The sequence below is a fragment of the Leptopilina boulardi genome, unplaced genomic scaffold, assembly GCF_019393585.1.
Source record: "Leptopilina boulardi isolate dan_hultmark-lab unplaced genomic scaffold, ZJU_Lbou_2.1 LbouV2_130, whole genome shotgun sequence".
NCBI classification, from domain to species: domain Eukaryota; kingdom Metazoa; phylum Arthropoda; class Insecta; order Hymenoptera; family Figitidae; genus Leptopilina; species Leptopilina boulardi.
In genome coordinates, this window is record NW_026137675.1 from 510,418 (window position 1) to 536,037 (window position 25,620).

Genomic DNA, 25,620 nt, shown 5'->3' on the forward strand with positions numbered 1-25,620 from the left:
AATTTGAAATAAATGTGATTTAAAGAAACAAAATTCAATTGTTTGAAAATAGGTATTAATTTTTTTAAAAATTTAATTTTGGTAAAATTAGATAATTTAAAAAATTTAATTGTTTTTAAATTCAATTTCAAAATTTTTCGTCACTCATTTGTTTTAGAATATTTTTTTTTTTTAAATTGAATTATTGTAAAATTCGGTTTAAAAAATTTAATTCACTTTTAAATTAAATTTAAAACAATTTTGTAATTTGTTTTGTTTTAGAATATTATTTTTTTTAAATTCAATTATTGTAAAATTGGATTTAAAAAATTGAATTCTGTTTTTAAATTAAATTAAAAAATTTCTCGTTCTCGACTCATTGTTAAGGGGGGAACACCAGTTGTAACTTTCGAAAAATCAATTTTTTTTTTTGTGCATTTTCTTAAAGTACACATATTTAGAAATGTGTCTGTAAATTTCAAAGTTGATCCGGTGAAAAATAAATGAGATATACAGAACACTGCATCGGCGCGTCCCGTGGCTTCATACAAGGTGGCCAGCCATAACTGACCCTAACGACAGATGGCCTTTTCCTATGATTTAGAAACGGCAACCACTGCGGAAGAGTTATTATATGGTCCAAGAATCGATGACTCTTTGTAACTTGGAAACAAAATTTCTTCTGAACAAAAAAAAGTAAGTTGAAACTTTGAATGCGTTTTTCTCAAAATGACATTTTCCAAGTCGGTGACCACGATTACTCGAATACCATTAAACCGATTTATTTAAAATTTAGTGTGCTTCATTTACACATATAAGTCTAGTTCGTGATCGAAGGATTTTTTTTTTTATGCAAAACTTTTTTTTATATAGCTGAAAATCGACCGTATTTTTTTAACGAAAATCATACTTTTGACTTTGACAGGTCGCCATTTTGTCAAATTTTTTTTTTTTTTTAAATCCTTCGATCACGAACTAGATAATCTTATAATAAATGTAAATCAATTTCATTTTTGTATTTCAGACGAAGTATACTTGCAGAATGCTGGTCACCGCAATTCGCCTTTTTTCTTAAGACGCCACTTCAATGGCTCATATCTCCAAAAGTTTTTGTTAAAAAAATTTTTTTTTTCTTTTAAATTACAGCTTTTTACATGTACTTTTAACTAATAAATAGTATTCTTTAAAAAGATTCATTGTTCTTTTGGAAAATATTCTTGAAAAAAGCATTATTTTTTGAGTTACAACTGGTGTTCCCCCCTTAATGTAGAACACGAAATTATAAAACAAAAAAATAAATAAATTTATAAATAAAAATAATTGAATTTGAAAATAATTATGTAAATTATCATAATTATTATAATTATTTTAATTGCACTTAAAAAATTTTATTTTCAATAATAATTGAATTTTTAAAATAATTCATTTTAAAAATAATTAAAATCGAAAAATTTAGTTTATGAGATTCAATTTTGTTTAAAAAATTTAGTTTTGATAATTAATATATCTATTACAATTTATTTAAAAATTGAAATAATTTAATTTTAATTTAAAAGATAAAGTAACCATTTATTAAAATTTAAAAATTATGAATTTTAAAAATAAAATATTTTTTAAACTTAATTTTTTATTAATTTCTTTGTGCAAACTTTTTTTAAAAACAAATTTTATGGCAAAAAAAAAAAAAAATTGTGAAATTTGAAATAAGCTCAATTTAAAGAAATAAATTTCAATTGTTTGAAAATATTAATTTTTTAAAAAATTTAATTATTGTAAAATTCGATTATTTAAAATAGTTAATTGTTTTTAAATTCAATTTCAAAATTTGTCGTCACTCATTTGTTTTAGAATATATATTTTTTTTAAATTGAATTATAGTAAAATTCGATTTAAAAAATTTAATTCTGTTTTTAAATTAAATTTGGAAATTTTTCGTGACTTTTATTTGTTTTAGAAAATTATTTTTTTCATTGAGTTATTGTAAAATTCGGGTTAAAAAATTTAATTCTGTTTTTAAATTAAATTAAGAAATTTCTCGTGACTCATAGTTAATGTAGAACACGAAAATATAAAACAAAAAAATAAATAAATTTATAAATAAAAATAATTGAATTTGAAAAATAATTATGTAAATTATAATAATTATTATAAATGCACTTAAAAAAATTTTATTTTCAATAATAATTGAATTTTTAAGATAATTGATTTTAAAAATAATTAAAATCACAAAATTTAGTATATGAGGTTTAATTTTGTTTCAAAAAAAAAAAAAAAAAAAAAAAATTAATTTTGATATTTAATATACTGTAAATTATTTTTTAAATTTGCTAAATTTTGGAAAATTTCTCTTTCTCACACCGAAAGAACGAAATATTTTTTGGAAATTTATATTAAATATATACAGTAACATAATTTATATATTTCATATTCTTAAAGTAAAATACAAAATATATTTTACAAATTGAAATAAAATAATATATTTATTTAATATAATAAATTAATATAGTAAATATAATAAATTAATATAATTAATATGATAAATCAATATTTATTTAATTAGAAAAACTTACAAATTTAAAAAAAATCCCTTTAACTAAATATTTACAAAAATTATAAAAAAAATAGAAAATAAAAATAATTTAAATATATTTAATTTAAATTATCGCTCATTCGGTATAGAAATTATTTATTCAATTTTCGTACTCAATTTTTTTTTTTATAAGACAAATAATTTCAAAAGAACATTTTTTCTCCTCAATGTATTATATCTTAAATGCAACATTTTTTTTTATTTAAATTGCATTTCTCTCGTCCATTTTCGTTATAAATAATAATCGATTTAAAAAAAAAAATTAAGAGATTAAAGTTAAAGAAGAAAAATATACTATATATACATTTTAAATTTATATCGTGACTAATGAGCAGCAATGTAATTATTATAAAAGATTCATTTTTATACGAAACGCTTACATATATATATATTATATATACATAATTTTGATTATGTGTATTTATATGTTGGAATGTCCTCTATTGTATGCATATCAAACTTTCCCCGCTCACGCATTTAGCGATTGCAAACTCTGACAAATAAACTTGAAAGAGAAGAAAAAAAAAAAAAAATTAAACTCTTATGTGTGCCTTAACTAATTTATTGCATCGTGGTGTGCGTATCGAGAGCGTAATCGCTTACAGTGAGTCGATACAGATTAAACTCGATTAATGACCGTTCAAAATTTACGTAACCGTTTCACCGGTCTAAATTATGATTTAATACCTCTTTTACATGGTTTTTATAATTTTTTTTTTTTTTGTTTTTCTTACCATAAGTAAAAACATAATATCATGTCTTTAAATTTTTTGCCCTCTACTTATTGTCATACTTATCTTATTGGTTTTATTTTATTTTATTTTTTTTTGAAACAGGATTCATTTTATATTTCGATTTACAAAAAAATAATATCAAATAATTTAGAAATATATTTAAAAAATTTTAAAGCTTAAAAATTATTTTGTAATAATTAGGTATTATTATAATTATTTTTTTTTAATTATAAACCTTAAAAATTAATTTTTAAATAATTATTATTATTATTACATGAAGAGAAATGTTTTTCCTACCAAATATTATTTGAATTAAAAAAAATATATTTATATTAAATTTATTTTAAATAAAAATTTTGTTTTGTATGAATAAAATTTTAATTGGCGCAAATAACATTTTTATTTGAATTAAATAAAATTTATTTGAAATAAGCCGTAACTAATATTTTTTTAAAATATAAAGATAGATAATAATTAAATTTTACAAAATTGAAAATAATTTGTCAAATAATTTTTGACAACCTTTTTTTTTTAAATTAATTGAATTTTTGAATATTCACAATTCGGATATTTTTTGAAATAATTTAATTTCAAGTGATTTTGAAATTTATAAAATTTTTAATTCAAAAAAACATTGAAAAAAAATTTATTAGATTTAAATAATCGATTACTTGACTATTAACAAATAAATATTTTCTGCAACCAAATAATTGTTTTGTTTTTTTTTTGAGTCAATTAAATAGTATTTGTTTCAAATACAGAAATTATTGGTTCAAATAGCGTTTATTTAATTCAAATAAAAATTATTTTGTTCAAGTAAATATTTATTTGATAATATTCAAGTAACCGATTATTTGAATAAAATAAATTTTTTTTTCAATGTATAAAAGAATTTTCAGTTTATAAAACAAAAGTTAAATTTTTTTTCTAAATTTAAGCATTATAGAAAAATATGAGCTAATGAAAAAAAAAAAAAAATAGAAAAAATACAATTTCTATTTAAAAATGAATAAAAAAAAAGTGACCACTGGCGTAAATTTTTTAAAAGATAAAAATTTCATTAATTACAATAATTATGATTCAACCAGAAAAAAGGTTTTTTTTTTTGAATTCAAAGAAATCAATTTCTGTCACAAATTTTTTCTGAATACAAAGAAAATTTATTTATTTCCAAGTATCTTTGATTCAACTGCAAGAAATTTGTAAATCAAAGATAATTTGTTTGAAATAAATAAATTTTCTTTAAAACTAAAGTGCCTTTTTTTGTTACAAAAAAAAAATTTTATTTTTGAATAAAAGAAAACAAGTCAAAGAAATTGGTTTCTTTAAATCAAAGAAATCTTTTCTCTAGATGTTGATTGTAATTTTTCGAAGTTTTTTGAGAAACAATGTTTCGAAAACTTAAGAAGACAATAAAATAATGAATAATTCGCGAATAATAAAAATCATCAATTAAAATTTCTATTTTCTTTATTAATAATAATTTTAGATAAAATTTTCAATTTTATTTTTATACAAATTAAATTTTAATTTTTAATTTAATTTAATTTAATTTTAATACAAATTTATACATAACAAAAATTTTAGCTACCGAATTTTTGAAAGAATTTTCATTATTACTTTTTACATTAAAAGAATTTTAATTGAAGCAAATTTTATTTTAACTCATGGAAAAAAAGATTTACTTGAAATAGCGAAAGATTTAACTGAAATAAGTAAAATTTTTGCTACTTTTAACGAAATATTTCGCTGTTTCAGGTAAATTTTTTTTCCGTTTGAATTTTATGTGATTTGAATTTTTTAAATGTCAAATTACAATTTACCTAATTTTTATTTGTACAAATTTTTTAATTAATAGAAATTTTTTCGACGCTCAATTTTTATTTTTCCGAAATTACAAATTACCGAATAAAAAATATTGACAGAAAGATTTTGGCGCCAATTTTGAAAATTGACTATAATTGAAAATTAAGAAGAAAATCGTAATTGGTTAGTATTTAAAAAAAAGCGCCAAAATTTCTGTCGGATTTTTTGTTCGGCTATTTTTGTAAATTCGGACAAATGAAAATACCGTGTCGCAAAAATTTCTATTAATTAAAAAATCGTAGAAATAAAAATTCGATGAATTGGAATTTATCATTCGAAAATTCGAATCAGATAAAATTCGATTGGATGAGAATTCTTAAAATTAACATTAAATTAAGTACGGGAAAAAATTTATTTAAAACAGTGAAACATTTCCCTAGTATAGCAAAAACTTCACTTACTTCAGTTAAATATTTCGCTATTCTAGTGAAACCTTTTGCTATTTCAAATAAATTTTTTTTCGCTGATTTAAATTAAAATTCGCTGAAATTAAAAGCCGTGAAAATATTAAATGACAATTGAAATAAAAAATTCGGTAGCAAATTTTTGTCAATTCGTATAAAAAGAAATCAAATGCTAATTTGAAAAAATAATTCTAATAAAATTCATTAAAATGAAAATTCTAATTAATGATTTTTATACGAGATAATGCGAAATATATAATTAAAAATTTTTGAAAACATTTGCGTAAAATGAGAATCAAATAAATATTAAAAGTTTTGAATAAAGAGAAATCTCTCAAGGCTCGAAAGAAGTAACAATAAAAAAAAAAAAAAAAGAAAATAAGAAGAAGAAGAAGAAAAAATACAATTTCGATAAGCTGAATATTGATTTGAGGACACGAAGCTCTTTGATAAAGTGACGTGTATAGATCATAAAGTGCACACATCTGTTTTTATCTGGGATTATGCAGGTTCACGAATAGTCTTATCACTTAGCAGCAGCATTATTATTATTATTATTTTTTTTTTTTTTTAGTTTTTTTTTTAACAAGCACATAATTATAATAGAACATTTGTATCGAATTGTGTGCATCGACATAGTTAGAGAGAATTATTATCGCTGGTGGCGCAGCAACTTGATAATGAGAAAACAGAGGCTTCATTGTCCCATGAAAGATAGTCGTACGATTTCTTTTCTTATATTTCATATATACTCTTTAATTTATAAACACGCTTATATACGTAACATATTTATATATATGTATATATGATGCGCAATTCGCGTAACATATACATATATTTATATTAACGGACGACACGCGCCACAAAATTATCAAGAGCCTGTTCCAAACACATCACTCTTCATTTCTATATAACACACGTTATCGCTCGTCTATTTCTTTTTCTATTTAATGCAATGAGATTAAAACTAGACGCAGTACAGATGAATTCAATCACAGAGAAACCTTTGTCTCTCTCTCTCTCTCTTTCTTTCTTCATTTTCCACGAGAGATAAGTACGCGAGAATGTCACAAAAAATTCATGTCAGATGTTGAACTAATTTTACTGTTTTTTTTTCGTCTTTAGAAAATTATAGATTAATTTAAAATCAGAATTTACATATACGCAGTAATTGAAATTAATTTTTGATGTAATTTTAAGATTATTAATGGAATAATTTTTTTTTTACTATCTTTTGCACGTCATTCGAAAATTTGTAAAATATTTACATTTATCATTTTATAATTGAAATGCAGGGAATTTGCGTATTTTGAAATATATATATATATATATATATATATGTTTCAACAATCTGATGATTTTGCAATGAAGAATAAGAAAGAGATGAAATGTATGTATATGAAGATTGCCAAAACGTAAGATAATGAATTTATTGTAAAAGACAATATAAACGATGGAATGATTCATTGTTGGGAAAAAAAAAGAAAAAAAAAAAAAAAAAAAGATAAACTCACGGTAATTGCGCGTTATACTTTGCCCTGTTCTGCATTTGACACGTGTCACTGTCTACGAACACATTGGCCCATAAATGGATCACAGTTGCATTTATTTTGAATTACAAACTCATTTAAGATTCTTTACAAAATAACACAAGTTTCGGATTTGTAGGATTTTTTAGTTTTTTTTTTCGAAAATACGATTTTTTTTGGACTTTAGTAAGCGACTTTTTCAACTTTTTTTTGTATACAATGCGGATCTTTTTCTGTTCTTCTTTATTTCAATTATTTAACAAATTTTTAACTAAAATTCTTCTCTACTTTAAATATTATCAATAAATTTAATGAAATTAATTTACAAATTCTATTATCTTGTACTAAAGTGAAAAAAATATTATTTTATTCAAAACAATCGGTTACTTACTCTCTAAACCTGAATTAGTAAAAATGTTTACTAATTTCAATTAATTAAATTTTACTAATTCAGAAGCAAAAAGTGAGTCACTAATTCAAATTAGTAAACTTCTTTACTAATTCAGATTTAGAGAGTAATTATTATCAAATGAATATTTACCTGAACCAAATAACTTTTATTTGTTTAAAAAATAAATTGTATTTAAACTAAAAATTTCTGTATTTGAAACAAATATTATATTTAATTGACTCAATTAAAAATTATTTGGTTGCAAAAAAAATATTTATTTAATAATAGTCAAGTAATCGATTATATTTGAATCAAGTAATTTTTTTTTTTTGCAATTTATAAAAGAATTTTCAGTTTTAAAACTAACGTCAAAGTTTGTTTTATATTTAGTCATTATAGAAAAATATATGAAGTAATTTTAATTTTAATTCAAAATCACTTGAAATTCAATTCTTTTCAAAAAAAAAATTTTAATTTGAATCCTTCTAAAAATTTAATTATTTCTTATATATTTTCCATCTAAAATTTTCGGCAATTTAATAATTTCAACTATATAACTATTTCAAAATTCAATTTTTGTCTGTAATTTCCTAATAAATTCTTCAGCAACAGAAATCACAAAAAATTTTAATTTAAAATCACTTGAAATTAAATTATTTTCAAAAAAATATGAATTGTAAATTTTTTAAAATTCAATTATTTTTAAAAGAGGGATTATTTAAAATTATTTGGTAAATTATTTTTGTAAAATTTAAATATTTTCTGAAATTTGAGTTTATATTTTTAAATTCAATTATTTGTTAAAATTCCAACTGTATATCTCTTTCAAAATTTAATTATTTTTAATTATTTTAATATTTCTTTAAAAATTCAATTATTTAAAAAAAAGTTTCAAATAAAAACTCTAAAATTTAATTTTTGTGAGAAATTTAAAAAAAACAGCAATTTAAATTTGTAGAAAATTTATTTAGAATTTTTAAAAATCTGTAAAACTTAATTATTGTCCGAAATTTTGTTAATCATTAAAACTACAAAAATTTTAAATTCGAATAAATTGCTTAAATCAGACTTCAAAAAATTAAAAAAATGGAAGAATATTTTTTTTAAATTTGTCCCACTTAATTGAAATTTTGAAAATTTATCTCATTTCGATTCTAAAATATTCGAAATAAATTTTCTTGATAATATTCTTATAGAATTATTCTTATTAAGGAATTAATAAAATTAATTAAATATCTCAAACATTAGTTATTAAAATAAAATATTTATTAACTAAATTAAATTTAGTTAAATGAAAAACAAATATAGACTTATTCGACTTTCTTTTTAATCCCAAATTAACAAAATTCAAATATCTCCTTGTGGTTTTCATTTCTAAGCTATTTTTTTTTTCGTCAATTTTTTTCAAAAAAAAAAAAAATTTATATTCGATTTTAACGTTAGTCATAAAGATTAGAAATAAATGTCGATATATATGACAGTGATCGTTTCAAAAAATGAAGAGAAAAAAAAAATATAAGAAATGAAAGGCAATTATTTGTACAAGATATTAGAGACTGAATTTATTGTCGAGAAAAGAAGAAATTTCAACCCTGGCCTATTTGACTACTTGAACACGACATTTCAGTTTGAGATGCAAACGAGATAAGATTTTCTTAAGTGGACTGCTCCGCTGCTTATCGTCTCTAAGCCGCCAATGTAATCCGGCATTAGTACTTAAGCTTGAACAGAAAAACTTAGAATTTATTGGCTAAGCTGCTGTTTATAAAAGACCAACTCCAAAGTTCAAGTGTATAAACTCTCTGTGTTTTAAAATATTATCCCAATGTAGATATATATATATATATATACATGTATATATCGAACTAAAAAAATTTTGAAAGTTATTTAAATTTTTCGCCTCATGATTTTAGAAATTAAAAACAGAAAATTTTTTAACTTATCTCAAATTCTTAGATCTTAGAAATCGAATTTAATTATTTTTTTAACAATTTCTAAACCGATTTTCTATATTAGAGAATTTTCCTAAAAATTCAATTTTACAAATAGCCATTTAACTGTGAACAAATAAAAATTCTCTAATTTTTGCTGTAGAAAATCGATTTAATTGAAATTGTCAAAAATTCGAACAAATTAATTTTTGAGCATTATTTTTTGCCTCTCGCATATTTTTTTGTCCTAGAGAATCTTTGGCGAATTAATCTTTAGATTTTTTTTTCACTACTTTTTTGTTTCCATCTCTTTTTAATAATAATAATGATAAAAAGAAGAAGTGTGGAAAAAAAAAGTTTTGATAGTCATTTCAATAGAATGTCACACCTCGAATTATTTAATCAGGCTTTACTATTTGGTCGAACACGTTCGATAATCGAGGATGAACGTCACGGATGTTTATTGCTCGATTAGCAACGGTATAATCGCGCGTGTCGCACGTGACTCTTTGCCAAGAGAGACCCGTCACTTCTCTTGTGACGACGACGACGACAACGACGATATTCTAAATATATAATTACTTCCATTATCGACAATTTTGTATTTAATATATGTAAAGTGAGCTTTTTACTTCTCACCTTAATTATCACGAATATATAAAATTTAGAAATTCTCTATACTCTATATTTTTAACTTAATTTGAGTTTATTAATTTCTTGCCGACTTTATACACAATAATTTCGTATAATTTTTATTATTTCCTTTTCCTTCTATTATCTTTTATTGGATGTGTCTATTTTTTTCGAAAATTGAACTTATCAATTAGAAACTGTTATCGCCTTCATAAATTATAATTATTATGAGCTCAAATCACATATATTCGATATAATTGAAGTTTATATTTTTAATTCGTTTAAATGGTATTATAAAGTACATTCAATTATATAGATTTTTGCGTTTTAGATTAGAGGCGATTAATTTTTTATTGAATTTTAATATTTTCAATATTTTTAACAGTTTTATACTCTCTTAATTTGAATCAGTGAATTTTATTGCTAATCAGTTACAAGTATATAACAAATTAGTAAAATTTCATTGAGCTCGAGGTCAAACTATGCGACTACTTTATGTTTTTGGGTTCGCTAAAACCAAATCTAAAGTCAGTTTAATCCCATCACGTCAGGTACTTGACATAACCTCAAAAAACCTCAAAATTTGTCCTTAATATTTTAAAATCAAGAATAATTCCGATCAATAATGACTACTGTTTATTTTTGGGGTCGCTGAAACTGAATTTGAAGTTTATTTAACCCCATCACGTCAGGCTTTTGAAACAAACTCAAAAAATCCCAAAATTTTGAAATAAAAAAAAAATTTAGATCTGTAACTACTTTATCTTTTTGGGGTCGTTGAAACCAAATCTGAAGTCTATTTAATCCCACATCACATCAGGCTTTTGACATAACCTGGAAAAAAACATTTAAAAAATTAAATTTTGGAATTTTTTTGAGGTTATGTCAAAAGCCTAACGTGATGGAGTTAAATAGAGTTCAGATTTGGTTTCAGAGAACCCAAAAACATAAAGTATAGTTATATTAAGACTTATAGATCAGAATTTTTCATAATTTAAAAATTTTAAGAACGAATTTTGAGGTTTTTTGAGGTTATGTCAAATACCTGACGTGAAGGGGTTTAAATGATTTTAGTTTCGGTTTCAACGACCCCAAAAACATAAATTAATCATAATAAGACTTATAGATTCGAATTTTTCTTGATTTTAAAAATTTTAAGGCCGAATTTTGAGGTTTTTTGAGGTTATGTTAAATACCTAACGTAATGGGGTTAAACTGAAGAAACCTAACTAAATTCCTAACAACCAAGAAGTGTCTTATTTTAGGATGTTTTGATAGTGTTTTTAAGACATTAAGATATATGTTTAAGATGCGCGTGTTAAAAACGCTACCAAAACATTTTAAAATAAGATACTTCTTTTGCAGTGAATTCAGTGTTGTATTCATACGTTTCGAAAAACTCTTTAAGGGCATGTAAAAGTCGAAGCAATTTTTACATAGAGCCTCAATGGAAAAATGACCTGCCCTTAAATCTGAATAAGTGAAATTTCACTTATAATGTGTCAAAAGTCCTCCACGTAAAAAAATAAGTGTATATATGCACCTTAAAAATAAGTGAAACTTCATTTATTTTTTAGTAAAAATCACTTATTTTTAAGTGCATATATATATATACACTTATTTTTGTACGTGGAAGACTATTGACACATTTTAAGTGAAATTTCACTTATTCAGATTTAGAGAGAAGAAAAACAAACCCATATACTTAAAAATGCAAATACAACGTAAAATTGAATTTTCCGTTTTTATAATATCATTTTACAGTATCGCATAGTATATGTGTGTATCGTGAGCAATCAAAGAGCACACAGTAGATGAGTAATAGTATTACTTATTAAGTTATAATAAACTGATATATGTAGGAGCGCGTATATAGTTAATCTGCGGGTACGGTTGACCAAGGCCGCGCGGGTGGACTGACAATGAGTCAGTGCGGAACAGCTGTTCATCGTAACAAGTACATAGATATAATGCATATATGTATATAGGGGAGCAGAGTACATAGAGTACATACATATGAGGAGCAGATATATCCAAGTAGTGCTTTAGATAGCGGCTTCCTGGTGGCCTCGAGAGCATTAGTTCTCGATCGAATACGAGACGATTATCATAGTACAGAGAATATATATATATACATATAGGCTCTCTCTCTCTCTCTCTTTCTCTGCACTCCTTGTTGTCATTGTACGTTTCGAACCATCCACATGTTTCCGTTATATCTGCTATTTCTTCCTTTGGACTTGTATATTCACCGTATGTAAATATGGTATATATTACACTCAAATATATATTTATACGTATATGTGTGTATATATATATATATATGTAAGTCCAAAGGAAGAATTAGAATATATATGTATAACTATGTCAGTGGCGGAACACGTGAACGATTCAATCTGCATTTATCGTTTATTGAAAATAAACTTTTTACTTTGAATCATCAGATGAAATCAAATATTCAAATTACACTGCCCTACAAAGGAAAAACATATATAAGTGACATGTAAATACACGTGTTACACGTATTTCCGTTGTAGAGTATAGTAATTATGGTAAATGTATCATTTGGACGTATAAAATTATTTTGTATAAAACTCATATAGTTTTCTTCAAATTAATATGTCGTGAATAGAATCAACGTTTTAATTCAATATAATCACACTAATTTAAAAGTATCAAATTGATACCAAAAATATCAAATTGATATAAATATTTGTATCAATTTGATACATTCAAATTTGTGTGAAAGTATCGATTGAAATATTGCAATCATATTTTAGAAATGATCCTAATATCCGTATTTGACACAAGAAAAATGTGCTTGTATTCGCCACCTTTTTAAATAAAAACATTTTTTAAACACAAAACTTGTGTATCTTTTTTTATTGGTTATTGTGATCCTTGAATATTGATTCTGATATTTTTAAAAATAAATTGGCAGCAATGAACCAATCAAATGAGGGTTTGAGAGTTTAACAAACATGATGGGACAATTCTTTGGAGAGTGTTTTTTTTGTACATACATATACATATATATATGTATATATATATAAGACCGGTTAAATTACCCTGATGAATATCAAGTGCGATTCGGCATAAGTACGATATAAATAACACTGTAAATGCAGCGTGTAATGCGATGTGTGTTTAACTTCAACGTATATCAAACTACACGTTGTGTAAGTCTCACCGATAACGAGATACACGTGTTTTCTTCTAAACATAGATCGCTAGGAATATTCTATAAACATATATATTCCTATATATCGAGGGACAAACTTTCCACAAGTGAAGGTGGATAAACTATTCGGGGGCATCGCCCTTATTCCCTCCCCCCCAAAAAAAAGAAAGAAATATTTAAAAAATAATTTATTTTACACTAAAATTAGTGTTCACAGATATATTTAATGAAAATCGGGTTCAAAAATTAAATCATCAAGAAATATCCTATTGATCGAAAATGAATATTTAATTTAAATAGTAGGTATTTAAAAGTTTTAATTTACTATATAGAAAATAAATATTTTCTGTAAAAGTTTTTTCAAGTCCAAATGTTTAAATGAATGAAATATGTCGATTTGTATGATTTTTTAGTAGTGAAATTTTTTTTTACCGTCGGTTGATAAAACAGATTAGACTGATGACAATTCTTAGTTAAAAGTATTTTATCGACTGCTGGTAAAATAGATTATGGCGATAATAATGCTTGGTGGAAAAAACTGATCTACTTTGCTGATAAAACAGTTTGGACGGTTTAAAACTGTTTTACCAAGCTCTATAATAACGTAGAGTTGACTGATTATTAAATACGCATATTCCAATGACAAAACTATTGTACCGACTGCTGGTAAAACTTTTTTGGCGGTTTACATAAATTTAAATCTGTTTTACCGACTGCTGCTGAAACAGATTTGATAAATTACATCGGTAAAACAGATTTAAAATAATTATTTAGTGTTTAATTAAATTAATTAAAAATTTAATTATTAATTGAATTTTTTCTCTTTTTCAGGTAAATAGTGCGGATTTTTTTTAAATTCATTAAATTTTTTCCATTTTTACGGGAGTGTTCGAACTTATTGAAAGTGACGGTCGTTTAATATATATAATTATAAAATATTTTCATTTTCTCTTATTCTCGTTGTGCGTGTCGTGTCGGATTTAAAAATTATTAGCTTCGTGAGTGTTAATTCGATAATTTTATAATCGCGAACGAAAATTTTCTTAGGGTGTTTAAAATTCGTTTTCGTTGTTTGTCTTTCGTTTTAAATACATCAAGACAACTCGTTACGCGCGCGTCCGAATTACAATTTAAATCGCGTTCGTCTTTTTTCGCGAATAGTGAAAGTTTTTTTTAAATTGGGAAGAGGGGGGGGGGTGGGAGGGCTCATTTGAAACTATTATGCCAGGGATTTCGAAATGTCTTATTGAGCATTGAATAATTTTTGATAAAATTTTTTTTTTTTTATGAAAAATTATTTAATCTCATCACTATGTGGCTGTATACTTTTGTAAGTAGTTGCAGCCATCGACCCGCTAGTGGGATAAGACCAGCGAGCTACGCATACCCAACTGCACATCCTTTGCGCAATTTATTTTTTTAGTTTGCGTAAGTTGCATTTTACACTCACGGTAATTTTAATAAAAAAATTAATTTTGAAAAGTATTTTTCATATCAAATAAAATTTTTTTTTATAATATGTGGCGCATTTTTGTGTGAAAGCAGACAAAATCTTGGTTTGTTCTTCACTACTATTTTTAAATAATACAATTTTATTAAAAATTAGATTAATTAAAGGAAAATAGGTGTCATGAAAAATTCATTTATTGTTTTTCAAATTTTTTAAGTCAAAATTAATCTACACAGAGGAAATCGTAAACTGAAATTAAGAATATATTCATGGCGCATATTTAAGAATATTTTATATACTTAAATTCAGTATATATTCTTATTTTAAGAATAATATATTCTTAATTTAAGTATATAAAATATTCTTAAATATTATTATTGCATATGTAAGAATATTTTATACTTAAATTAAGTATATATTATTCTTAAAATAAGAATATATACTGAATTTAAGTATATAAAATATTCTTAAATATGCGCTACGAATATTATTCTTAATTTCAGTTTACAGTTTTTTCTGTGTACTATTCAAATTTAATATTATGATGTTGGCATTAAATTTATTATAAAATCTACATCTACTTTTCTTTATTTAATAAATTTTTAATAAAATTATAATATTTGAAAGTAATATGGAAAAATAATGATCGGGGTTTGTTCGCTTTACGTTAAAAAAGTTTTGATCTATCGGCAAATAGAAAGCATAATTGATTTAAAAAAAAAACGAATATTTTTTAAAACTAGAGAAGTAAATTAAAATATTACCAAAATTAAATGCCAATGAGTATAAAAAAATTTTTTTCTAATAATGCATAATTATTTAATTTTTTCCAAATAGCACAACATATGACCACAATATTGCCTATATATATTGTGGTTATGTATTTTACTAGTTGGATTTAAAGAATTATTGTCTGTTTTAATAAATTTTAAAATTATATACTCTTCCTAGAATGGAATTTTATTTTACTATTAAAATATGTAAACTTTATTTTTTTTAAATATTTACTTTAAATTATATAAAATCATTTTTTTATAATACATCTTTTTTTGATGAGTGTTTAAAAAAAGTGTATGCTTATTCTAACCAATACAATGAATTTCAAAAAGGTTGCGGCATGTTTTGTTTTGCGAAAGGACACCTTCTTGGCTGCTTCCTTAAAGGTAAATTTGAAGATAAGCTATATCAGCTGGTCTTAAAATTTACCCTTAGGGTTGCTTTAGGGCTCAAGAAAGAAGAGGACCCCATTGGACCTGGACCCTATTGGACCTGGACCCCAGAGCTGTATAATTAAGGACCCATCATCAATTCAAGTAATTTTTTTTTATTTTTAATAACGCATGATATTTATACTCTCTAAATCTGAATCAGTAGAAATTTTACTAATTCAATCAGTACTTTTCATTTTAACTGAAGTTTCAGTTATTATTATTATTCAGTTATTTTTTGAAATTTACTAATATAATTAGTGAATATACAAGCAATAGAAAATAACTTATTCAAAACAGTAATTTGTATATAACATAACCTTTAAAATTAACTATTAAATCAGTAGATTTTGCGGTCGCCGCCATATATTTATATTACTGATTCAATCAGTAATTGATATTTTACTAATTGAATCAGTAAATTTCTACTAATTATCAGTTGCTCAATTCTCGCTATGGCAATTAGTAGATTTCTACTGCTAATCAGTGAAATAAGACTGATTCAGATTTAGAGAGTAATATTTATATTTCTAACACTGTAAAAAGAAGGTATTAAAATAGTACCGATTTTAGGTATTAAGATAGTACCGATTTTAGGTATTAAAATAGTACCGATTTTAGGTATTAAAATAGAACCAAAAGGCAATTTAGTACCTAAAGTTGGTATTAAATTACAGTGAAGGGGTCGTTTATAAACTATGTTACCTATTTTAGCGTCAAAAAGTCTAAAAAAAATGCATTTAACGCAATGATAACGAGGGGGGGGGGTCTAAAAAGAATGAAAAATTGGTAACTTATCATCTGCCCCTAATTTAAGAATTATATTTTCAATTATTTAAAACTGATGTTATAAAATACTATCTTTTTCCACAAATACGAGGAAAAAACGATTTAAAAATAATTTTTAATTGATGTTGAAATTTTAAATTCGTTTACTAAAATTGAAATAGTTTTTCAATTCGAATTTGTGAAAATATTATTTAAAAATAATGTATCTTGTATATATGAAACGTTAAGAAATGAAAAATTTTATTTTCAATTTTTTTTTTCTTTGAAAAATATTTTTTTTACTATATAGATTAGGTGGAATGTTTTGAAAAAAATATGTATTTTTTTTTTTTTTTTGAAAAAAATGACGAGGAATACAAAACAGAGCCAATGTTAAATATAGTAAAAGATATATATTTTTCTGGTTGCATCTCTCCGGCTCACACTTGTAATAACATGAGAGTCCAAAAATCAACCGATTCGAGTGTTTTAACTATACGAACACACACGGTTCTGGCAAGTCTCAATTGGAAAATTTGGTTTTCTTTTCCGGCATTCGAGGTGATACACGTGTATACTCGCGCCTCATTAGCTTAACTCTAATTTTGTCGATATTATCTTTTTTTTTTTTAAAAAAAAGAAAAACAAAACGTTTTTACAAATGCTAGAAAACTATAATTATAACGAAAAATTAAAAAATCTTTTTTATTTCGTTACGGATATTTTAAATTTTATTATTACATTTTGTAATATAAAATATTTTTCAAATTAAAAAATTACAAATCAAATTTAAAAAAACAGAAAAAATTCAATAAAAGAAAAAAATTAATTAATTTTGATATAGATTATAATATTAATATATTAGGTATTATATTATAATTTTTGTATTTTGTAGAAATCGACTGTCATATATTTATATTTGAATATTTTTTTCTATATAAAAATCGAATTGAGGGTTAATTGAAAACAAAAGTTTTTTTTCACAGTGACATATTTTTGTGTTTACAGGTTCGTGTAGTGTTTATCGTTTCTTCGATTTGTGCGGTGAATTGTGTGTGAATTTACTATGATGCAATCAACATTGTCGTCGAGTGTCAATAAAATTGCTGACAATAACAACAAAAAGATATTAAATAACGTGGGCAACTATCATCTGTTGAGAATTTTGGGAAAAGGAAATTTTGCACGAGTCGCCGAAGCGTTTCACACCGTTCTTCAGTCTAAGGTTTTTATCTATATATACTATCATCAAAAAGTAATTTTTTTTTTATCTCGTCCTTTAATCATTTATGCCCCCTTTTTTTTGTCCCGATTATTTTTCGTTTCGTTCTGCAATTTTTTTTTTTTCACTTTTTTTGGTGAATGAAAATATATATGTGATTCCAGAGACGATTAAATTAATTGAGCCCAAGCTTTTACAAAATTATTTCGCTATCTTATTGCGATCCCATTAAAGTACTTTACGACACGCACAAGTTATGTCGATTATTTTTGATTATTTATATATATATATATATTCTGGAAATATGTTAACAACTTGAATCTGCAAATTTAACCTGAAAATTCTGTTGTATTGTAATTTCTCTTTTTGTCCTTTTTTTGGTGAATATATATATATATATATATATATATATATATATATATATATATATATAGATATTTACATCGTAGAACAAAGAAAAAAGCGTAAACTGAAATTAAGAATATAAATATTTGTGTGGCATATTTAAGAATATTTTATACTTAAACTTACAAGTAACACTACCCAAGTGTAAAACTGGGATCGACTTTTGCTTTGGACCATTTTGTAGAGAATTGAAAAATATTTAATACGTATTTTTTTATTTTGGAAGACATGATATTTTAGGGGTTGAAAATGGGGGTTAAAAATAAAAAAAAACCCTCAAATGTGTGTAAAGTTTTTATTTAGATAAATTTTTTAAAATTCAGTCGATTCCCATGAAACTCGTTACTCAGGGGTTTTCGGGGTCGCTGATTACGAATATGAAGTCCGATTTGCAAAATTCAAAATGGCGGATCCAATATGGAGGATGATTTTTTTAAATTCAGCTGATTCGCTTGAAACTCGTTACTCGGGGGTTTTCGGGGTTGCTGATTACGAATCAGAGGTCAGTTTTTCAAAATTCAAAATGGCGGATCCAATATGGCGGAAAATTTTGAAAAAATTTAATATATTCATCTGAAGTAAGTAGTTTAAAGTGATTTTAAATATTTGTCCGCCATTTTGAATTTTGAAAAACTGACTCCGGATTCATTTTCAGCGACCCTAAAAACCCCCGAGTAGAGAGTTTCAAGCAAATCCGAACGATTTTTTAAAAAAGTCCGCCATTTTGAATTTTACAATTCGGACTTCATATTTGTAATCAGCGACCCCGAAATGCATTTTAATTTTTAACCTCTGTTTGATTTTTGTATTTATATATGATGCAATATTACATAATAGGTTTATTACCTATCGTATTTTTTTTGAGTTTTTATATAAGTTTAACAATTGCAATACTTTAAATTTATTTTCCCTAAGATTTTTCTGAAATACAGTGCGGCGTTCGTATATTTACCCCTGTATTTTAGGAAAGTTGCAAAGTATCGAGGTAAATACGAACGCTAAGTTTTCTGCGATTGTAATTTATCAAAAATTTTTGCTACCCCGTATAAAATTGTTCTATGGAAGTTGAAGTAACAACTTCATGCACCAGAATACCGGAAGTATTGTCTTTTAAAAAAGAAAAAACTTATGTTATTATTGAAACTTACTAAAAGCGTGTTTGGATTTACCCCGACTGACCCTACTGAATTTAAGTATAAAATATACCTAAATATGCGCCATACGAATATATTCTTAATTTCAGTTTACGGTTTTTCTGTGAATTTTAAAATTCAGAATAAAAATCGATTTTTTTCGGAATGTTTTTTGCATTTTAAAGTCGATTCGATGTCAAATTCGAAAAAGTGAAAAATTGCTTTGAAAATATGAAAATTTTCCGAAAATTTTGTTAATTGGATATTTTCGGTAAAACCGTTTTTTTTTTTTTTTTTTAAACACGTTTCAACTGGAAAAACTCATGAAAATAAGTTTCATAGAAAAGAGAGATTTAAATTTTTCTAAAGATCGGACCCATTTTCATCATCGACTATAAAAATAACAATCGCGCAAAGGTTTTTAGAAATCCGGGAGTAATAATTACCGTGTACAAAAGTTTTTTTTTTTTTCCCTTTAACGTTTTTTTTTTTTGCTTCCCCCTCCCATCTCTCACTGTTTGACATTGAGCTTTTTCCTACTATGTATAGTACCGTTTATACATAGTGGACACTATGTCACTATATGGGGTCTGTGTCAGGAAGTAATTTATGGGTCGAAATCCAGCAATACTCGGGACAGAATCTAGTAGCGAGGCTCTTCACGGGATTTTAGGGATTTACAATGGAGACTGCGTGTCGTAACGAATTAGTTCACACATTGGTCACTTGGTAGATTCGCGGCACAATATTCAAGAGCCCGGTCAAGGAAGAAAAAAGTGCACTCGAAAAAAAAAAAAGAGGGACGATTTGAAAGGAATAAAAAAAAACTGTTGTGAGTTTTTTTTTTGAGACACTATTATTTAAATTTGAATGGGAGGAAAAAAATGAATGAAAGGAAAATTTTTTTTTTTTTACCTAGTTTCGTTGATTTCTCGCGTTTCCTTTTGAAATTTGGCGAAAAGGAAACTAACCTTGAATGGAGGGAAAAAAAAGTTTTGTTATATTTATATTTTATGTTTCCGATTCGGAAAATAGTGAAATTTTTTTCTATTTTATATTTAACATGAAATTTTAAGTTTTTTATTAGAAATTGTCAAATTATTAGTGGCTTGGTTTGTAAGTGACGGAATTTGTAATTTTGTGTCTTGGGTTCGAATCCCCTTGGGTGGTAGAATTTTATTAGGTCTCGGATTATAAAATTTTTGCGATTTTTTCCGATTTATTTTCTCAAAATGAAACTTTTTTCAACTTATTTTTAATATAGGACGACTTTTTCGATTTATTTTACGAAATTACACAGAGAAGAATGGAAAACAAAAATAAGGTAATTTTTACTATACTTTCAAAGTAAATTTTAAATTGACTCGAATTTTTGCGCATTTCTGGCATCTTTTACTCTGGAAATAGTAAAAAAAGTACAATATTTCCGTATAAGTAAACTTTATTATTTCAGAAGTAATTTTTTCTATTTCTGATGCAAAAGTTGCCAGAAATGCGCAGAATTTCCGGACAGTTTAGAATTTACTTTACGCAAGTATAGTAAAAGTTACTTTATATTGTTTTCCCTGCAGCGGATATTATTAATAATAATAATTATTAGTTACTCTCTAAATCCGAATTAGTACACAGAAAATTAAAAGGCATTAAAATAAACTGCAACGCTTATTATTTTAATCCAATTTTGCTTATTTTAATCCATTTTGGTATTAAATAAGCAAAATTGGATTAAAATAATAAGCGTTTTGCAGATTATTTTAATACCTTATAACTTTCTGTGTAGTTTTTTACTAATGAAAGAGTATTTACCGATTCGTTTACCAATTGAATTAGTAACAGTTTTGACTCTTTTTTAGTAGAAAACGACTAATTGCTGGTAGAAAAGTACTAATTCATGGAGTAAATCGGCTTACTGATTTAAAATAGTAAAAAATACGATTTACTCCATGAATTAGTAGTTTCCTACTAGCAATTAGTAGTTTTCTACTAAAAAAGAGTCAAAACAGTTACTAATTCAATTGGTAAACGAATCCATATATACTCTTTCATTAGTATAGAAAACTACTAATTCAGATTTAGAGAGTATGAATCTGTACAGCCAAAAAAAAAGATTTATTTGATTCAAAGAAATCAATTTCTTTTACATATTTTTCTTTAATACAAAAAAAATTTATTTGTTTCAAACAAATATATCTTCGATTCAAAAAAAAATTTCTTCGTTTCAAAGAAATTATTTATTTAATTCAAATAAATGTTTCTTTCACAGAAAATTAAAAGGCATTAAAATAAGCTGCAACGCTTATTATTTTAATCCAATTTTGCTTATTTTAATCCATTTTGGTATTAAAATAAGCAAAATTGGATTAAAATAATAAGCGTTGCAGCTTATTTTAATACCTTATAATTTTCTGTGTTGACCCTATATCGCAATGTTAGAATTTCTTTGTTTTAATGCACGCAAATTTCTTTTATTCAAAGAAAATTTTGAAATTAAGAATCTTTTTTTGTTTCAAAGAAAATTTTATTTTGAATGAAAGAAAACAAGTCAAAAAAATTGGTTTCTTTAAATCAAAGAAATCATTTCTCTGTGTGTATACTATTTTTTGTTTAAATAATTTTTAAAGTAAAAGTTGTTTTCGTTTGTTTGTTTCTTCTAAAGTTTCGTTTGTTTTAATATTTTAATGAATTAATGATAAATGTCAAATATTTTTTTTCTGTCGATAATTTCCGGGTGTAATAATCGTAAAATAATTTTTTTTTTGTTTTTTTTAATATTATAGAGGAAAAAAAAGACGACTCCTTAATCCTCGGGGAGGGAAAAACGATTCCCATTTCCTATATGGGTAACGCTTTAATTCGATGACGCGATCTGGAATGATTTAATCGCCAAGACAAGAAGGGGCGCTACTTGTTCGCCCCTTTTGTATTTTATCGATGGTGTGGTCCTCTTGAGATGGGAAGTGCGTTATATAGGTAAAAAGGACAAAGAGCACGGGACAATATCTTATAGGGGGTTGTTTTTTTGTTCATGGTTCCCCTTCGAACCAATACCAAATACACACATATATATATATATATATATATATATATATATATATATATATATATATATATATATATATATATATATATATATATATATATATATACATGACGAGCCCTTGTTCGTATAGATCAGTAAAGTGTCATTGGTCAAGGATCTGTGCTAAAGAATATACTCATGATTAAAGAAAATATTTGGATCGTCCACATGAATTTTTTTCCTCTTCCTCTTTTTTTTCCATTGATGAAGGGAAATGGGGGGGGGGGGGGTATGGAGACCGAAACTGATCAAAGTGACGACTCTTGACTCTCATCTCTAATAATAATTTTCTTTCTTTGTATAAAGTATATTGGGGAAATTTTTCTCAATATATTTTTCGTGAACACGTGCGATGTCCGAATGGCTTTTCAAAAGAATAAGGCACACGCGTCGCGCAACCTCTTAAAGGGGCTTCTTATTTTTCTTTTTTTTTTTTTGAGAAATTCAAGGGGGACAGAAATTTTTCTTTTATTCCCTCTCTTTCATTCCGATTTGGTCGTTAATTCAAAAGTCGCTTTGACGCAATGTCACAAGGATTTTAAGATTTAAATTTAAATTTCTCACCTTTCATCAAATTGTAAATTGTCGATTTTTCTTAGATTGTCTCGTAGGGGCCTTGTTCATTTTTTTTTTATTGTCCTGTTTGGATTGACAGTTTGACATTATTTATAATGCGTGACTTTTAATTTTGAATGACAAAATATAATGGTAAATATTTGATTTTAGAATTTTATTGATTATAATATATACTTTTGTAAAAATAGAGAAATCGAATTTGTTGCTCTAATTGTGTTATTCTTAATCAGTTAAAAAAAAAAGTTGAGTAAAATTACCTCTAAGAAGAATCGAACTCGGGTTGCAAAATTATAAAACAAGATACTTACCAACTGGACCATTGATAGTACTAGAAAATTGAGAATTTCTTCGGGAATTATAATAGATATTTTAATGAAATACGTGAAATATTAAAAATGTTTCTTTATTATTTACATTTTGATATTAAATTAAAATGATACAATTTTTATATTTCGTTTTTATTTTTTTAAAAATACATAATTATAAAACTGAAAAAAAAGTGGGACTATTTTTTAAGAAGCCAAAAGGCAAGAGAGGAGATAAAGAGATCGTATTTTTTTTTTATTCCTAAAATCGAAAGTGATTGATAAAGTAGACAAGATGTTCTTTTTTTTTTTTTACTCGCAAGGCGCACGAGCGAGCAGTTAACTGTAAACCAGTTTGCAAATCGCTCAATTTTCGCGTCCTGCTAACGGACAAGGTGTTTCTTGGCACCTCTTGAACGCCCATAAAGGGATCTGGTTGTCGTTGGTCGCCTTTGAAATGCCTTATAGGTGGATTTAACGAGTCGAGTGCACAATACTAATGCTGATAGCGCTTCTATCTTTCCTGTCCAGAGAAAACTGGCTGTACAGTTTATATGAAAGTACAGTTTGTATATATATATATAGTATATATATACATCCATTTCTTCAGATTAGTGGCGCTACTGCCAATCTCCTTCTTTCGATCTTCCAATTTTACATATTATGTATGGGAATTGCTACTACAAAAAATATTACTTAGAACTTGTTAAAGAAATTTTTTAATTTCAAAATACGATTTACATCAGTTATTTTTTTTTTTAGGGCGTGAGATTTTATTCAAATTTTTTGACTAAAACATTTTTTTTCCGAATTTTATTCCATTTCTTTTTTACTAGGATATTTTTTTTTCAAAATTGTTACTCTTTAAATCTGAATTTGTAGAAAACTATATACTGATTCGCAGTCAAAACCTGGCTTAATTCTTGCTACATCAATCAGTAAAAATTAACTAATTGACGGAGTAAGAAATAACTGAAACATTAGTTAAATTCCACTAATTATCGCAGTATAGAATCCTCTGAAAAAAGTAAAATTTAAAAAAAAACATAACTTCCACAATTTTTAACAAATAAAAAAATACGTATTTCCTTAATTTTCATAATAATTTCGAAAAAAACCTAGTAAAAGAAATAAATAAATATATCTCAAGGAATTACTTTTATTTGAAAATTTTTTTTAATACTATTGCGCGAAGCGTTACATATTTCATAATATATTAATCCGATTATATATGTTAGAATTTTTTTTTGTTCTATTATCATCCATTGTCATCGAAACAAATCGTTAAAAATTTTATTAAACAGGTGTAAAAAAAATTATATATAGATTAAAAAAAAAAAATGATTGGAATACAAAGTCGAGAATAAGAAAAAAAAAATGATAATGACCAACTGGAAATAAAAACGAAAATAAAAGAGCCTTGAATTAAAAATGAATTTAATTTGAAATAGAGAATTTGAAATGCAACTTCCGGTAAGATAAGTAATGTCCAATGACAAAAGATTATTATTAAAAATTAAAATAGGCTCCGATTAGGAAAAAAGTGACTAATAGGACGACGTTTTAACTCAATCAGGATTTCCGAGGTCGATCACAGTGACATATACACATGAATGTAAATAAATAAAATACATACACATATATACATGAATTTATTACACATAGGTGAATTTTTACACATATATGTAAATACATAGACTTATACATAAATATATATATATATACATATACATAAATACATATACACATATACATAAAAATATACACATATACATAAAAATATACACACATACATAAATACATACACACATATATAAATACATATATATACATACACATATGTCAGGTCTCATATTGGTTACTTACGCATGAAATGCGTCGTTTGTATAAATGCATCAAGGATATATACAATCGCGACTCGCGATTATCATGTTAGAACAATGGCACGATCGTTTTACTGCGAATCATTTGGCCTTATCTCCCGCGAAGTAACGAGATGATGATAACACCCCGCTGCAAATCGTATCGTTCAATGCATTTTCATTATCATTTATTATACCAAGAGAGGGCCTGTGTGTGCGTATATATATATACTTGCTGACTTACGCGCGTATATATGCAATTTATATTTTTATAAATTAATTATTTTTTTAATTCTTTATTATTTAAATATTTCTTTTAGAAAATTTTTTTTTTTGTTTATTTCGTTTCACTAAAAAAAGACATACTAACTAAA

General features: G+C 25.0%; 1 protein-coding gene and 1 long non-coding RNA gene across 5 annotated transcripts in view; both read left to right on the forward strand.

Annotated features, from left to right (window-relative positions):
- Nucleotides 1-366: 366 nt before the first annotated feature.
- Nucleotides 367-1,169, forward strand: LOC127291302 (uncharacterized). Its single transcript, XR_007844576.1, has 2 exons — nucleotides 367-675; nucleotides 1,004-1,169. It is a non-coding gene; the product is annotated as an uncharacterized LOC127291302 (long non-coding RNA).
- A 16,501-nt stretch (nucleotides 1,170-17,670) lies between these two features.
- The window catches only part of LOC127291272 (serine/threonine-protein kinase SIK3-like), a 190,210-nt gene continuing 182,260 nt past the window's right edge, over nucleotides 17,671-25,620 (forward strand). For all 4 annotated transcript variants that reach the window (XM_051320319.1, XM_051320316.1, XM_051320318.1 and 1 more), the window contains exon 1: nucleotides 17,671-17,889. In XM_051320319.1, the coding sequence (XP_051176276.1) occupies nucleotides 17,731-17,889 (159 nt within the window). In that variant the 5' untranslated portion in view covers nucleotides 17,671-17,730. The remainder of the gene's footprint in view (nucleotides 17,890-25,620) is intronic.